At 36.3% G+C, this 18,572-nt stretch overlaps 1 protein-coding gene across 5 annotated transcripts in view; it reads right to left on the reverse strand.

Annotated features, from left to right (window-relative positions):
- Positions 1-84: 84 nt before the first annotated feature.
- LOC128868381 (SPARC-related modular calcium-binding protein 2) overlaps positions 85-18,572 on the reverse strand; it is a 59,826-nt gene continuing 41,338 nt past the window's right edge. For 2 of the 5 annotated variants that reach the window (XM_054110402.1, XM_054110403.1), the window contains exons 3-11: positions 9,459-9,615; positions 8,887-9,392; positions 8,613-8,727; positions 3,431-3,847; positions 2,990-3,099; positions 2,645-2,919; positions 701-835; positions 473-615; positions 85-383 (exon numbers count right to left, since the gene is read on the reverse strand). In XM_054110402.1, coding sequence (XP_053966377.1) covers positions 319-383; positions 473-615; positions 701-835; positions 2,645-2,919; positions 2,990-3,099; positions 3,431-3,847; positions 8,613-8,727; positions 8,887-9,392; positions 9,459-9,615 — 1,923 coding nt within the window. In that variant the 3' untranslated portion in view covers positions 85-318. The remainder of the gene's footprint in view (positions 384-472; positions 616-700; positions 836-2,644; positions 2,920-2,989; positions 3,100-3,430; positions 3,848-8,612; positions 8,728-8,886; positions 9,393-9,458; positions 9,616-18,572) is intronic. The other 3 variants (XM_054110404.1, XM_054110405.1, XM_054110406.1) reach the window with 3 other exon arrangements.

The following is an 18,572-nucleotide window of genomic DNA, read 5'->3' on the forward strand; positions in this document are numbered from 1 at the left end:
GTTGGTTTTAGTCTTACTTACAATTAAATTCATAACTAAAATTATTATTTTTTTGTTTTCATTTTGATTCCAGTAAAAACATAAATAAATACATACATAAATATGCGTATTTTTAGTAGCAACAATGTCTCATCACTATCACGAAAAATGCAATTTTTAAATAAAGCAAAACACCAGCTCGAAAAAATTGAACAAATAATAATTAAATGAAACTTTAATTAAGAACGTAAAAACTAAAAAAAAAGAAACGAAAAAAGAAGAAGACACTTGAGTTATTGTGCTCGTATCACACCAGCTGCTGGGGCCATTGCAGCGACGTTAATCTTTCAGATACCTCTCAAGTGGATTGGAGCCTGTTAGCTTCTTCGACGTTATAGATTCGTCTATAAAAATTCAAATTTTTGGTAAAGAATAAAAAGTAAGTTTGTTAAATATAAATAAACAAATGCAATTGCATTCTGCTTCAACTTACTGGCTTCCGTCGAACTCTGTGAAGTCACCTGCTCCTCAATGCGTTCCGTTTGCAGACAATTCAACCACTCGGTGAGCGTTATTTTCTTATCGCTATTAACATCACAATACCGTGGCATCTTTTTGCCGCATTTACGTAAAGTTCTAAAAGTTTACCAAAAAATGTGTTAGGTGTGAATAGGTAAGTTAATATTATATTAAAATACGTATAATAATAAAAACTGCTTACTTCGAGCTGGTAACTATTTCCCTAAATGTCTTCCACTCCTTTCGCTCCCAAGCTTTGTTCTTATTCTTATCAAGCCAGACAAAACTTAATGTCGCAATGCGTTCGTCTTCAGAACTCCATTTGGTTGTGTTGGCGCTGTGTAAATGCGAAATGTTATTATTATTTAGAGCAAATTAAATTTTATGGTACAATCATAGTCGATTTGTCGGGCAGGACTGAGTTGTATATGCCCGACGGCTAAATTTCTTTCTATAAGTTATTTTCAAATCATCTTGGTTGTACAGTGAAACCTCGATATAACGATGGTGATGGCATTGGACAAATAGTTCGCTATAGCCATAGTATTTATAGAATATCAAAACCTCGAAAAATGCAAAATTTTGAAAAAATTGCTTTTGTATTCAGAATTCGCTATGTTGAGGCTTTTAGATTGACACTTCTTTAAATAATGGCTTCTGTTAACGGAACTCTAACTGTCAATATACTCCAAACGTCTTCGTGCTCAAAATATTAGTTTGCGGAAAAAATCCACTATTTTTGCGTACAATTTTTTGACCTGAAAATTAAATTTTTTTTATGAAAATAATGGATTTCTTATTATCTACATTATTTCTATGGCGTATTTTTGTATGGAAAATTTCGCAATAAGGAGGTTTATATCGTGGGACTCAGTTAAAATTTTGTTATGTAGAGTTTTTCGTTTTATCTAGGTTCGTTATATTGAGGTTTCACTTTGTATCATTTTGTAGTATTTATTTGCCTACCAGTTTTAAGTAAGTTGTGTGAAGAGTTTTGTATTTTGTGGAAACTACTGCATTAACCCTCTGAGAATCTAAGCATTGAACCCGCACCACTCAAAGCTACGACGGCCTCTTAATGGACACTTTATTTAAAAGACTTTCAAATATTAAAAACCACAAAGGGTAGCGCTTTCGGCTTAATACGGATAACAACAAGTAATTCAATCCGCACCGAACTTTAGTCTTGGCACATAAAAGTGGGCGTGTTTTTTATCCTATCTCAATAATATTTATGTAGGATTTAAATGAGGGGAAGCACTACAGGTACCTATACACGCATTTACCCAAAAAGGGCGCTGCCAATTTTTCAAAATTTTATTTACATCGTATTTTTTTGGTTTATTATTTGTATAAGATTTGACTAATGTTGCATCGTGCATTATAACGCTTTTTTGTTTTGTTTTGAAAATTACCGTTTTCAAACCTGCCATGGTTTGCATGGTTATTACCCGATATCGCCCAATTTCAATACCACCATACCTTGGACTAAATTAAATATGTGCTCCGAGTTTCACTGAGATATACTAACTTTTGCTAGAGCTATCGTGCACACGGACGGGCGGACATACTCGACTAAATCGACTCCTCTCATCATACTGAGCATTTTGGTATATGTAGTATATTGTATATACAGTCGGATTCCTCTATAACGAAGTCGCTGGGGCCGGCGAATAGGAGTTATAGCGAAGTTTTCGACATAGTATCATTAAAAAGGATGCATTCTTGGCACACACGCTAGAATTTTATTTTTATTTTTTATAATAGTTGAAAGGTTACTAGAAATTATAATTCTTGATAATGGAGAAAAGCTTAGTGCCTTTTTGAGTCTCAGTAATTAAATTTAATTTTTGCGTAACTGATAAGCAACTCAGTTTTGCCATAGTCTGATTTCTACGCTCACTTTTTGTCACTTTACTGAAGTGATAATCAATTTGAAGGGCACGTGTAAAAGCAATTGCAAGCTTCGTTACAGAGAAGTCTTCGCCTAAGCGGAGTTCGTTATTTCCCCACATGCCAATTATTTCCCCAGTCATTGGCCGGTGATAAATTCGTATCGCTCTCTCAAATATTTTGGGAACAAATCAGAATACTTCATCGATTTACAAAATCTCACAGTATTACGGTGAAATTTCTATACTCTTACCTCGACATAGCAGTAGGCACAATGTCTGTTTTCAAGAATTCTTTGAGATCATTCAAAAATATGGTTTTCCTTGGCTCGGGACAGCCTTTCATGGAACGTGGTGCTGCATAGATGGCATCGCATTGTGGTCGTTTGTCCTTCACCGATGTGCCGGGTATATTTTTGCCTGTATCCTCATGTACACACCAACAATACGGTGTGGAACGATAGCATTGCACGCGCTGGTAACGTCCATCTGGAGTGCATTCGGGCACATAGAACAGTGTGCCGCCATGCTAAAACAAAAGAAGTAAAAAATATTACATGGATTTTTCAATTTCACATAGAGCTAGTGTGGAAACTTACTCGTTGCTCCTCTAGCGCTACCTTTTGATCAGCCAAGCAATCGGACTCGCTGTCGGATTCGTTGAATTGTATATCGGCTTTTGGTCGTAAGTCTACAAGAATGTCAGTCCCTTTGTTGGAATGAGTTTTTAATTATAATTTATTGGTTATTTTTGTTAGAGCACCAACAACAACACCAAGCATATATGTATATATGTATGTACATATGTACATACATACATTTATAATGAACGATATGTTAGTAACTCCTGCTACGAATTGTTTTAAGTTTCATGCGTGTAAGAGTATTAGAGGATTAAGAAAAGCGGCGGACACAAACTACTGGTGGAAATCGGAATTGAGGAGAGGGTAATTAAATTTGGACAGTTACAAAAAGGTTTAGTGATATCTGCACTCTTGTTAAGTTTGTATGATATGTTTGCTAATAATAACGGTACGTACAATGAATTGATGAATTTAACATGCTTAGCGTGTCGCTATCCTCGCTCTCATCAGGATCATAATCTTCTTCTTCATAGTCCAAATGTTGACTACTTTCGTCATCATCGCCATTGCTTTCACTCTCCAGTTCGTCCAGCGTACTTGAGGGGTGATGTATATTATTGATATTATCATTTCTATTAAAATTATAGTTGTTGCTGTTTCTATTGCTATATGTATTGTGACTTTGTTGATGAATATTCGAATGAAACTGTTGTTGTGGATGATTATTGAAAGGCGGCGATGTATGACGATTATTATTATTGCTGTTGTTGTCGTTGTTGTTATTATTGTTTTGCTGCTGTGGTGTATATCCGTGATAGGTGCTGCTGGCGATGCTATTAACGGCATAATTCTTATTTTCAGCAGCCGAATGACCTGCATACAAATACGAGTTGGAATTGTATTGGAATATGTAGAAGGGCATTTACTTAGACATATGTATGTATGTAATAGGAAGTCATTTCAATGTAAATAATAATGAAGTATATGTGTTTTCCTATTGTGTTAATGTTAAATTTTCATTTTTTTGTATGATTTCGGCATGCAAATTTAATATACGATGATTGGGTTACCCTTTGTTAATACAAATTCCAATGCCAATTCCAATTACAAATTAAATTTGAAAATATACTCGTAAATATTACTCATACGCCACGTGTGTACGACTATAAATGCGCCGCAAACTTATTTGCTTTTAAATTATAGTATGACCACCTGAGTCAAAAGCACAGTGGGTCAAAATTCAGAAAAGCTAACGAAAGTCAAAAGGAGTCTCACAATGTAATAACAAAACAATTGTAGTGGCATAAAGTAGGTTCCGATCTTATGATTAAAGCGAATTATGTAAATAATGAAATAAAGTTGATTGTCATGTAGTTATTAGATTCCTGTTCCTAAAAAAAAACAGTCGTTAAGGTCAAAATTTTACACCGTTCATGCCAAATATGAAATATAACGCAGCATGGTGCGCGAACATTCTTGATAACGAACGATCAGGCATATTCTTAGTTGGCAAAGCCCTGAGTGTATTTCTACCATGAAAAGCTCCTCATAAAAAATATCTGCCGTTCAGAATCGGCTTGAAAATGTAGGCCCCTCCATTTGAGGAACAACATCAAGACGCACGCTACAAATAGGAGGAGGAGCTCGGCCAAATACCCAAAAGAAAAAGGGTGTACGCGCCAATCATAAATGTATATATGTATATGTATATATGTTATCAAGGATGATATATTCAATTCGCCTTGATAGATTACCAGGTTAGGCCTTCCACAATGATGAAAGCAGAATTCTAGGGATGATAGAATACATGGTTGCGCCTTCCGAATTCGCTGTGTCGTCAGGCTCCATGAACAAACAAACAAAAGAAAGGGGAATTACTTGTTTGTGAAGGAGAAGAGTGCGAGTAGGTGAAAGCAATGTAAACTAACAAACAGAAGAAATCATATACACACCAAAGGCGTCATACGGATAAGAACGCAGAAAAACTGTATTTGGTGGCGTTTTATTCAATGGTGCTTTCACAATTTTACAAGCAGCACTTCGTTTCCATTAGTTTGTTTAGTTTAAATGTCACAAATCGCAATATTACCAAGCCATTCACTTAATTTTCACAAACATGCAAATTCTCTTCTTTTTGTTTGTTTTGTTCGGTTGTTCTATATTGGTAAGGAGCCAGACGCCAGATTTGTCAAAATTGCGAAAAATAAATTAACAAAAGATTCCTCCTTCAGTACTCAATTTGTCTTGGCAGAATTCTGCCCGCACACTCGTCAGTTGTTGTTTAGTCGCCAATGAAGTGGCACTGTGTTGATTTTTTTTAATGCCATCAAAATAATGTCAGTTTTTTCGTTAATAAACTGCTGTCATAACCCCGCTGACGTCAGCTAATCAGCTGATTCTTTCAAATTGGTCAAGAGCCGGTTAACGGTCTGATATTGGCCACACCTGCTGAATTTTTTCCACCATGCATAAGAACACTAAATTAGGTGGGATTCTTGTACGCAATCGAGACCGATGTATGATGCGATAAATGAAGGGATGGTTATTTTGTAGACCCAAATAATTCTTATAAAACAATTCTTATATATTAAATAAATAATATTAGCTGAAACGAGTTTTTGAAAAATCAGTTTAATTTTAACTCAAAGAGTTGTATTTCCTCGTCGTATCTTTTTCGAACTTAGTTGGATAGTCCAATATGTAGTATTGGGTAGTTCATGAGTTAAATGAATTAAAGAATTTGTTCACCCCAATGAAATAATATTGTGTATTTTGCAAAAAAATTATCAATTTTTTGAAAAAACAAAACCTTTAAAGCGATTGTTACTTGTCATGTTACAAACCAGACTATGTTCCGTTCTACGTATGTTTAAGTAGTTTGTGAGTTATACGCACATGCATACACGTAAATAAGAATCGCGCTTGTCATGGAAGAACGTCATATTCGAAAAATCCGAAACAGGCAAAAAAAAATTTTTTTTTTATTGTCAATTCTGAGCGGCTCTCTTTTAAGGAATTAAAATGTCAAAAAATATAAACAAACAAATTGAAATGAGAAAGCAATTTTTTCAATTTGATATTTTAGTATACTGCGTTAATCAGTGTGTTTGTTTTCGTCCAATTGAAAAATTCGAACTTACGTTATATGGAGAAAATATAATTACAAGAAAAGAAATGGCCAAAAATTAAAACGATTTTTAAGCTCCTTGAAACTAGCACTTGTCACTGTCATTGAACCTATTCAAAATTCAATTCAAAATTTTCTAAAAGTTCTGAATAACAAGTGAAATGTTGTGATTTTTTTTTTATTTTATACAAAGTTTGAAACTTGGATTTATATTTTGTTTATAGTAGAATGAACTATATTTTCATAAAAAATATGAAGATTAAATAAGAGAAGCAAGCTGCCAAAATTTGTCAAAAAGTTCCTGTGCTATAGTTATTTACAGTCTGTGTCAGAAAAAAGGATTTGCGATTATTCATGCAGTATAAATGATATAAAGGGTGACGCAAAATTAATCGGGTGGCGCAAAATTAACCATTCAACTTTTTACTAAAAAAAAAATTATTTTGAATGACAGAAATCTTTATTTTGACCCTTACGTGCTCCATTGCTTGTCTGTTTGTATGCTGCAGCTGTCTAGCTCACAAGTGTCAAATATGATTGCCGTATAACGATATTTGCAAATATTATAAATCTTTCCATAATTGATTAATTTTGCGCCACCTGTTGTATCTAAAATTTTTTTTGCATGAAAGTAAGTACAAAACTATGAGTCGTAATTACTCAATAAGCCTTGTAGTCTCCATCATTGTCGAGTATAGCCTGACATCTTCTTCATGCCTTGAACCAGCTTTTCTGCGTAGCTCGTCGACAAACAGGACTAGATTTTGCGAAGATGTCGCGCGAGTTGCTTTAAATCATGGACTGGCTTTCCGACAAGATGCGTTTTCATAATTCCCCACACATTTTCAAGGAGGGTGGTGTCTGGGGACTGGGAGGCTCAGTCCAATACTGTAACGCCATTTTCTTGTTTTGTTGTTTTTCAATGAATTTTTCTGAGAGCAGTGGTTTTGATAATGTCGGAAGGTAGGATATGTTCGTCTCCTTTAATTGACGTTCGATGGTGTTAATACTCACATTTATTATCTTTTTAGCGTAGTCACCATAAAGGGTCTCGCTTAAAAAGTTGAACGATCACTTTATCCTGCTTTTTTGTCATCACACGGTTCAAGCCGCGCTCGGAGAAGTCATCAAGATTTTCCTACACTTTATACTGCTGATTCCACATCACAACAAACTTTTTTAATTTTTTAATCACTTTGCAGCCGCGGCGTGAGATTGTTTCGGCCGTTTCGAAAGCGTGCATAAAAATACCCCCTCAAACGCTTCGCGTACTTCTCACTCATTTTTGTTTGGTTGCGTTTACGGGAAAGTTTCGAACGACACTAACCTCGTAGCCCTTGAGTGCAACTAATATATTACGCAGCAAAAAGCAGAACGAAATGTATCTTGAAGTTACAAGAAAAAAAAACCGATTCTTTTCTTCTGTAACAGACTGTATATTCCTTATGAGAGCACTGCCAAATGCAATCACACTTTCACTATTATTGTTTTTGACTATAATTGAGTTTGAATAACATCAAAAGATATTTTTTTGCCATTGTCGCAACAGTATCTTAAAGCAGATACAATTCGTCACCTTTGAAATCCATTTTCATACCTATTATAAAAAATATGTATGTATCTCTGAGCTATCCATCTGTTTTTGATTCGTATAAAATGACCCACAAAAAAGCCAACGTAACCGTAAGTATTTGACTACTGCAAATAAAAATTTGTCAGATATTATTATTAGTATTTCTAAGGCCACTTTACACCGATATTGGTAAGTTGTGGTCATGTATCATGCGACAGTTCGGGGATGGATAATATTCTCTTCATTTCTACAATACTGTCTTTTTTAGCGCAATCTAGGATTTCGTGTATTTGTTGCTGAGTTCAACTGTCATTGTCGTTTAGCGCACAGATGTTTGGTTTAGAAGAGTATTGTTCCCAACCTCATTCTGAGAAGTGTTATGCAGTCCTGCCGAGAAAGACCGCAATGAGTTCGAGACCTCAATTCCAACACCTCAATTTATTTTCTCAGTGTGAATACGTCTGGGTAGCAAGATGTGATTAGTGAATCGAAGCATGGGAGAGTGAATTCATCACATAAGAAAATTACTTAAAAAGGGAGAGTTTTACATTTTCGATACTGTTAGGGTTTAAAAAAAAATATCGCATGATGTTACATTACTTCGAATATGCTTGTTTTTTTTTTTAATTTTTAAGCCCGAATATCTCGATTATATAACGCGCTGGGTCTAATCAGTGATTCTCTTCAGATTTGGCTTCAACCTGTCAAGAACATTGGGCAAATTGTAGTCTAGTTCTTGATTCTAGAAGTCAATTAAATCAATAAAATTTTGTCAGCCTTTGTAATTTACACAGCACATCGTAAGAACTGACGGTCATTTATGCATACTGATACAAAAACGAATATTACCCTCTTCCAGCAAGCGAGCGATAGAAGAAAAATTGAATGTTCATGTTAGTCCAAATTACCCAACCAGAGGACCCAAAACGTGTACTTACGATTTATTTCATCTTTCGAAAAACAATTATTCCATTCGGTCAGTGTCAATCGATCGTCATCATCCAAATCGCAGAATTTGCCAAAAGCACGTCCACAACGTCTCGGTTTCACCGCCTGTGCAGAGAATTTATAATTAAATGACATGTACAGCCAAAGAGATACTGCAATTATTCCTCAACATACTGCCACACAAATGCATACATACACATGTACTTGTATATATGTATGTCACCCACAATAGCAAATTCATTCGAAGCGTCATTAACAACTTACCCGCTTTACAAGCTTCTTTAGTTCACGGAATTCATTTTTGTCCAGCATTTGATTTGCATTCACATCCAAGTAGGTAAATTTCCAATCGATCACCGACTTATCATTTGGTGTAGCCAAACCCTCCTCGCCGCCAATCGCTGCAGCATTGGCTGACAGGCCGCGTTTCTGTTGTCCAGCTCGTATGTATTCACTTTGGAAGACTTTGATGAGATTGGCATTGAAGGTGGCACGATCGATGGCAGTGCACGTGCGTCGACCACGACTCGGACTCAAATGACGAGGCGGTGAGCGACGTATATTCGCCTTAGTGTATTCGCGACATTTGGGCTTGCCATTGCGCACCGATGTATTCTCGATGGGTTTGCCGGTGATATCACTGCACCAACAACCTGTATCGCCTAAGCATTGAACGGCTGCATAGGTGCCATCGGTTTTGCAGCGTGGTATGAATTTTGGTGGATTGCGATATTTGTGCTTGAGAGCGTAATCACGTGCTTCTTTGCAGGCTAGAAGAGCACAAATGACTCATACACATTTTGTAAGGTGGTAAATTAACTAAAGTTGTAACTCACCTTTGCAGGGTCCACGATATTTGAGACTAACTTGATGACCGCTGCATTGCACACGCAATAAATGACAGCGTGAGGGGTAGGTTTGATCGTCTGTGCCACAAACTGGACGGCCTTTGGTCTCATCGCACTCGCCACCTTTGGCAGCGCATTCGGATATCTATTAAAAAAATGTAAATGACGAAGAAGAAATAGTCAAATATTGCAATTTTTGCAAAACAAGAAATTTTAAATTTGATTTTATATTTATCGATACTGTACTAATGCACTCGTTTCATATAAGGGTTAGATACGTTTACGTGTTAAGATAGACGTATTTTCCTTTATTTTCAAAAAAATTAAACTTAGTTATTCAGTATCGCTACCACCTAGCATAAAGTAAACAATTGTAATTGGGGTAACAATTGTGTGAGGAACGAAAGGTGAAAATTGATGAGTTTTTATTTAATCTTCAAATACCAAGGATGACAGATTACCTGGTTTGCTATTTAGCTATGCAAAAAAAAACATTGTGAGGGAAACTTTGACTACCATGTCACTTGGGGATTTCGCAGGATCATTTCACATATTCTGCACAAATTTTGCACGATCATTTCACATGTATTCGCACACTCGTCCAGCATCCTTTGTGTTTTACGTGGGTGCCTACCGACGTCGGTCACACACTCGTCCAATCAGTCGTTGTTTAAACAACGAAGTGTCATTGGTTGATTCTTTTCGTATATCACCAACACAATCTCAGCTTCTCTGTAAGCACACCTCAAGCGAGGTAGTCCGTCAGCTGGTTCTGTCAAATTCGCAACTGTTTGGACAGAAGGTGTGGCCAATATCAACTCTTAGCGAATTTGAAAGAATCAGCTGATTGGCTGACGTAGCTGGCGTCATAACAGCGGTTTGTTTACGAAAAAATAGGACAATTCTCACTCATGTTTCTTCTTTGCCACCTATACAACGACGTGTGAAATGAGCGAGCAGAATTCTGCTGAAGACCATAGCAGTATGTATTCTAAAATTTCTACTTTTTGCTTTGAGATATATGTAAATAAGTTTGTGCAAATTTTGCATTCGCATATAATTTTGGACATTTTTCCCTTTTTCGTGTGTCGAATCGTTGAAAATGTTGCAGAAAGTTTATGGCGAGTGTGCTTTATCAAAAACATGGGTCTACGACTGGTATAAGGCTTTTGCAGAGGGCCGAGAAGTCGTGCAAGATTTGCCCCGATCTGGTCGCCCATCAACATCTTCAAAGTAAAGGAAAGGGTGCTTAAAAACCATCATTTAAGTTTGAGGGAGGTAGCTTGTGACCTTAGCGTGTCCCACGAATCAATTCGCAACATTTAACATCATCGATTGGGCATGAGACGTGTGGCTGCTCGACTCGTGGAGCTGGATTTGTTTTAAAAAATTCATTGGAAGAAGGTGGCTGAAGACATACTTGAGCAAGTGAATTCGCACCCAACTTTTATCCAGCGCATTATAACAGGTGATAAGATGTGAGTATATTAGTTTGACATGCAAACCAGTCAACAGGCGGCTGAATGGCGCTATCCACATGAGCCGAAACCCAAACAACCACGTCAAAGTCGGTCAAAAATGAAAGTCATGCTACTCGTTTTCTTTAATTATCATTGTTTTGTGCACTCGGAATTCATTCCAAATGGTTCTACGGTAAATAAAGAGTATTGTTTGGAAGTTATGCGACATTTGAGAGAGAATTTGCGTAGGAAACGGCCCATTTTGTGGAAAGAAAACTCTGTTTTGACCAAAAACTTGACAAATATCATCGAACAACCACCGTATTCACCGGATTTAGCCCCTATGACTCTTTCCTTTTCCCAAAACTTAAATTGCCACTCCGCGGACGCCGCTTTTAGTCGATAGAGGTTAGTAAGGAGAATTCGGTGAAGGAGCTGAAGAAGATCCCTTCAAACTCGTTTTAAAGGTGCTTTGATGACTGGACTAATCGTTGGAGATTTATTGAACAATTGCCGTTACTTTTTTGACAGACCAGGGTGATAAGTTACCAGGTTTGCTATTTAGATAACTAGGGTGAATAAGAAAATTGTGAGAGGAACTTAGGCTGCCCCGTCACTTGGGAGATTCGGCGCTCATTATTCAGACGGCAACGAAGTGTAATTGGTTGATTTTTTTCGTAAATCACTAACACAAGCTAAATTTTGTTAAACATATCTCAAGTGACATCAGCCCATCAGCTGAGTCGAATAACGATCTGCTAAATAACACAGCTCTAAAAATCTTTTCACCATGTGATGTAGTTAAGCTTTTGATTTTGTTCGCATATTTTCGAGCAGCTCGGGCAACTGCACGGTGTGTGTTGTCTTCAATGCTCATTACTCGAAAATATAATGCAAGCTGAGTATATCAAGTTTTTTGAGTAATCCGAGGAATATTTTTGATTAGTTTGACGTTTTTGTGAGAACATTTTTTTTTACAAATAATTTACACACAGTGCCAACGTTGCTGAAAAACTAAACAAATGCTGACAAATAAAATTAACGATTTTGGTTATGCTGTTCAAATTGTTTAAAAACGCGAAAATTTCGAATAAACCTTTGAAAAGTTGAGCTCGATGCCCAAGTATCTGGAACTCTTCTGGAAACTTGGTTGCTTTAATAACAATTTTCCTCCATAAAAATGATTACCTCTAATGAAGTGAACCGGACTGTACCTGTAGTTCTCCGAAATTCTGTTGTTTGACCATTCTTGTTAGATTTTTAGTCAAACACTACTATGCGCTTTCAAAATACGTAAAAACAATTCTAATTGAAATTTCTGGTTAGTGGACGTTATTTTTGCCTTCCCGTTATAGATATTTGTGTGGTTTTCGCTTACTTTCATTTACCTGAAAGTTAACCAAAAACTTAGGCTCAATACCTTCACTGCCTTTTTTATCAAAGAAAGTGGGAATAACTAGAATTATCTACAATTGTAAAAAAGCACTGCAACCAAATTTTTCATACTGGGTTATTTCATGTGAGTGGTTAGTAAGCGATTGTAATCACTTAAAGAGTAAATATTCTGTTTATTTATTATTTTTATGAATAATAGATATGTATGTATACATATCGATTGTATAAAGTACTTCAATCGTAGCATTCATTAGTCATACATTTAATTTCATTGTTCAGACACACTGATATCTGACTCCCGGTGTGCCAATCGTAATACAGGGGTTTCCAATAAGAACGACTCGAAATGGATTATACCAAGCTGGGTGTGAGTTATAAACGAAAAAATATTTTATTTTCAAAGACCCTATAAATCATCAGGCATGGAGTGTGACCCAGTTCAAATGTCCGCCACGGCACACCACTCATCATGGCAGGAATCAGAGAGGTCTCAATAGGAAAATTTTAGCGTGCCACCACAGCCTACCAACCTCGCACAGTGCCTATTACAAGACGCTTTAAGAGCCAGTCGACATGCTCCGACAACAATAACAATGCAGTAATGTTACAAAAGCACTTATGAAAAGCGTCAACACAACGGGGCAGTTGGTGTCATTTTATTATTACCATGAATATGTTTGTATTTATGTATGTATGTTTGTAACAAAATCATATCGTGTTTCTGAATGCATGTCTGCGATATGCGTTAACGATGTGAAATGGAAGTTTTGCTCATGGTGTTTACACTGAGCACGCGTCTGAAAAATGCGGACGTTAACGTTGTTGGCAACATACATACATATCTACTCAGCTCATGCCACTGAGTAAGCGACTTCACATTAAATGTTTACAAAAATATTGCATTGACAAACTGGTGAGATAAGCTCAAATTAAATAAAAAATAAATCGGGAATTCTTAAACTTCAAATTATAGTTGGATTATAATTTGTCTAAAACGCCCAAAATTAATTTCTCAAAAAAAAAAAAAAAAAAAAATTAAAAAACATGGAAATTCTTAAGTTTCTAATAGCAGTTGGAACAAAAGAAGTCGAAAATTCTTAAAGTTTTCTAAAATGCCCAAAATTAGTTTTTCAAATAAGAAGAATTAAAATAAAAAAACAAAATAAATTTGTTTTTCTGTAAAAAAAATGAAATCGAAAATTCTTAGGTAAGCTTCAAATCACAGTTGAATTAGAAGTTTTCTAAAATGCCCAAAATAATTTTTTCAAAATAAAAAAAATAAAATAAAAAGTAAAATAAAAAAACGGAAATCCTAAGCTTCTAACGCAATTGGATTATAATTTGTCCAAAATGCTCGAAATTAGTTTTTCAAAAAAACTATAATCGGAAAATCTCGAGCTTCAAATCACGGTTGGGTTTCTTAATCAAATCAACCTGATTATTTTTATCCACTTAATTAATTTAGATTCTGCATAAGTAGTCACATACATTTATAATGCACACTCGTGCACATACATATGTACAGATATATACTGAACAATTATTTGTAGTTTAACTATTCACACTTGCTTTGAAATGCCTCTCATAAGTATGCACTTAAGCAAGCACTTAGGCATGCAAGTGTGAGTAGGTGTCGTGATTTAATGCTGTATGCATCCCAATCTAACAATTCACTTAATCTGCGAAATATATCTCAATTTACAGTCTTAGAGGCGTGTGCTGTAAGCGGCGCTTCTGACGGCATTCAAACGCCACATAACTATTATGTACATACATACATATGTAGACAGTCAGACATCCATTGCAGTTGCCACTAAGTGCATAATTCAAAGTGACAGTCGCTAATGAAAGTAATGAAATTTTATTCCACGCATGCCTTAGAATTCACATTCCGATTGCATATTCAGACGATAGAAAAATAAGGTGCCAGCGCATTTGTGATTAACGTCATCAGCATCAATTAACTCAACGTCTGCCTAGCAAAAATCCCAATAATGTATATTTGTTAGTATAATTGGCGCAAAAACTATTTATTAGGTGCGTGGTTGAGCTTCTCCTGAAAGTTGTGGTGTGCAATTTGAAGTCGCTCTACAACAGCCGTCTCCCAGCGGTAGATAGCTTTAATGATAAGTTTTTTTTTTATAACAGGATTGCACTCGGAGATAAGAATGTTAATGAATGCTGCTCGGCGGCCACTATTAGATAGTTTTTTGTGTCATTTGATGTGTCATCCAACCCGGGCCAAACTATTGGTAGTCTGTGATAAACCTATTCGATTACTATGCACCGTATTTCAAAACCGTAATTCCCCCATTAAGTGTTCATTATCTTGAAGAAAACGCTGTAATTGTCATAGTAAAAATGTTTAGTTTTTTCCTGAACATTAACACAATGCTTGTCAAGCAACAGCTGCCAAGAGAAAGCAGCTTGACTTTCTGACTAATTTGTCAAATATTTTTATTGTGGTAGCCTACCAGTATTAAATACCATTTACTGAACCTTACCAAGTAAACCCAAGAGAAGCTTGAAAATATTGTGAGGACTGTAGTCTCAAACCACAATTAGATTATAGTTTGCCTAAAATAAGATTGGAAACTTTTAAGCTTCAAATCAGAATTGGTTGATAGTCTGTTTACGTAGGGGTGCATGCATTTGCTGGTTAGCACTAACACGTTCGAAATTTCATTAACTTTTTGCTATTTCGGAGCAGTCTGAGATATTGCAATTTAAGATTTTTTAAAATAAGTAATATTTTTTAGTTTGAGGCCAGCTAATTCTCGTATTTGTTGCCTGCGGTCCATCTTTTACTGACAAAACTATCCAATAAACAAATTAGCTGTTCACTAACCTGCGTTTGTCACACTACAATTTTAATCAGAATTAATTGCGCCGGTAATCCGGATTAACGCCGCCGTATCAATGCTATTACCTATGGGCTGCCTTTCAATATTTTTATCGAAAAGTTTGTTATTTTTTTACCATAAGAATTTCACTTAAGAAATATATTTGTTCTGTTTTCAGGAAGTTGAAAAAAATGTATCTCGCCCAAAAGACGAAATTGCCGCGTGAAAATTTACGTTCTACGTGGATTATCGAGGCAAGCGAACATGGATCAACTTAGTTCGACTTCTGATCTTGAAGCACCACCCTTAGCCACTATAAAAAGTTGGTACAACAAGTTCCAACGTGGTCGTCGATCCTTGCAAGATGAATTTCGTGAGGGGCGCCCAAAACCAGTTGTGCCAGGAACAATCGATGCTGAGCGTCAATTGATAACGCATGATCGTTATGTGACATATTGCGTGATAGATGTATTCGGGGGTATTAGTGGGACCAGCGTACATTCAATATTGCCTGAACATTTGATCGCAATAATTAGACAATTACCCAAAAAAAGTTCGTGCCGGGTGGTGTGGAAATGTTGAAGAAACTCAGCCACGGTGGTTCAAGGAACTTCTATGATATCGCAGCAGGAAACGAATCTTGGATCTATGCATATGAGATGGAAGCCAAATAGCAAACAGATAGTATGGATGTTCCAAGACGAGCTTAGTCCAACAAAAGTTGCTCGCGAATGAAGCACCTCAAAGCAAGTGTATTTTCGGAAAATCTTGTAATGTCGTAACTGTACCACTAGAGAATTTCAATTCAAAAAATAGTATTCTGAGTGGTGCACAACCATTTGTTTGGCAAAAGTTTTCGGAGGATTAAGGAAAATCCACCGCCGAAGACGAGTCAACCTTTTTCCATTTCCAGCCATTTTCATTATTATTTTACTGTGTTTTCATGTAAAAGGCAACCCCATTAGCTTCAAATCTCAGCTGGATTGGACTACGCGCTATGAATACATGAGTGAAGGTGCGTGAACACAAAACGGTTACCGGCTTTTTCCATGGATCAGTGGTTTCAGTTTTGCATAAATGAATTTAGATATGAAATAAGCTATTCGCAAGATATGTGACACATTGGCCAAGCATTCATTTGCCAACTTCAACAGAGTGTTTGGCGATTTCCAATAGTAACCCGATTGATTTGGCACCACTTCATAACCGATGACGAAACATTGACTCAAAATAGCACACTTAAAAGTAGTATTTCCATAGATTGGTCAGCATAAAGTGCCATTAACACATAAATTATACACTCCAATTTCTCCCATAGGTATCCCATAAAGCATCATATCCCATCGGCTATGGCAGTGCAAATTGACACTCCGCGCGGCATTGTCGAGAGCAAAATGCGGAAACAATTAACGCAGAGTTTGTCTGTACTTAAAGGGACGGATACCTGTAAAATTTCGAAAAAAAAAAAGTTTTTTATATTATTTCAATGTGTAAATAAACTGTATACCAATTTTGAAAAAAATATATTTTAAATAATATATTTTAAATAATTTTAATGAAAATCAGGGAAAATATGGCCGTTTACAGGTATCTGTCCCCTTAAGAAATATATAAAGGAAGAAAAGTAACATATGTAGATGTAAGTGCGTTGGAAATGTAAAATATGTATGTGTATAAAATTAAATTTTGATATCAATTAAGCCACATTGATTTCCATGGATGGTGAAGGGCTCAATCGGTAAAGTAAACTTCTGATGTTAAATTGATGCCGAAAAAGACCAAGCTGAGCTTGCCGGTCAACAAGACTATGACGAAAATATTCCGTTTTGAGATTCCCGAGGTGTCATTCACATCGATTACCTTAAAAAAGGTGAAACGATTACCGTTGTATGTAGTATATTGAGACAAGCTCCTGGATCCTGCAGTTTAATGCCGCCTACTAACGGTTGGATGGTTTTTCTCACATATGGCAGAAATGCACTCGAACTCGTGCTAGTGATAGTCGAGGGCTAAGCGGCACTAGCCCGCTAATGATAAGGGCTAAAATTTGAAACGACTTATTTCATATACCCAGACGGCTTTTAACTTGTGACCAAACGCATTGCAGCCCCACTAGAAAATACTCACTGTTAGCTACGACCTTCGCTTCGTAGTCTGTCAAAAAATAACAATAATTAAATAACGAAATGGTGAACTTACAATATCTATGACTTGAAACGAAAAAACATTATCTTTACAACATTTCGGGTGTTTTTGTTTTAGCTGCATAAGAACTATCCGTATCCATAACTTTGTTTTCACAGCTGAAAATGGTAAACTTTGTTGACATTTCTGTTCAATAAGGTTTGGTAAGTCATCATGAGTCGTTTAACAACAGAATAGCACTTCCGAGTTGCGGAAATTTACTTTGAGAAAAAGCTAATAAATAATTCTGTTCGCGAAGCTCATAGAGCAAAGTGTTGAAGAAGAAGCCAAATTTTCGATTCGTCGTCGGTCTCAACTTGTTGGCCTTATAAAATACAGCTCGAGCGAGAATTGAATCCAAATGACCGTCGTTTGTGTCGCATTTTTGCTGATTGGGCTCATTTAGATTTATTAAATATTAAGATCTGTTGGATACTCAAAAAAAAAAAAATTGCAATGAAATTATCTACCGGGTTATAATAAAAAATCGAAGCTTCTCTAACATATTGTTGCTGTCTTTTATCATATTATCATTTAAACTTTTCAAGCTCCTAAAAAAACACACGACATGCGAAAATTTATATATAGGGTGAGCCATGTAAAATTTGCGTTTTGAATCGGCTATAAAAAAAACTAATCAATATTTTTTCAGACTTTTTTTTTATTTTGAAGATTGAACTGTCATTTATGAATGAAAAATAATATCGATCAAATGACTGCCACGACTGGCTTTACAGTAGGCCATTCGATCAACCCAATTTTTAAGCACATTTTCGATTGTTTGGGCTCCAATTTCAATGGCAACTTCGATTTCGTATTTTAAAGCATCATTCGTCTCTGGACGGTTCGCATAGCATTTGTCCTTAACGGCTCTCCACAAAAAATAGTCCAACGGGCTTAAATCACAGCTCCGAGGCGGCCAATTGATATCGGAATTTCGGCTGATTATTCGGTTTACAAAAACGTTAGCCAAAAGTTCGAGTGTAACTTTGGCAGTGTGACAAGTTGCACCGTCCTGTTGAAACCAAATGTCGCCCATGTCATCCTCTTCAATTTTCGAAACAAAAACTCGTTGAGCATGTCACGGTAACGCTCGCCATTTACTGTAACCGCGGCTCCTCGCTCATTTTCGAAAAAAAATGGCCCGATGATGCTGCGAGACCAAAAACCGCATCAAACAGTGACTCGTTGTGGATACATTTGCTTCTCTACAGTAACGT

Source organism: Anastrepha ludens, chromosome 6, assembly GCF_028408465.1.
Source record: "Anastrepha ludens isolate Willacy chromosome 6, idAnaLude1.1, whole genome shotgun sequence".
NCBI lineage: Eukaryota > Metazoa > Arthropoda > Insecta > Diptera > Tephritidae > Anastrepha > Anastrepha ludens.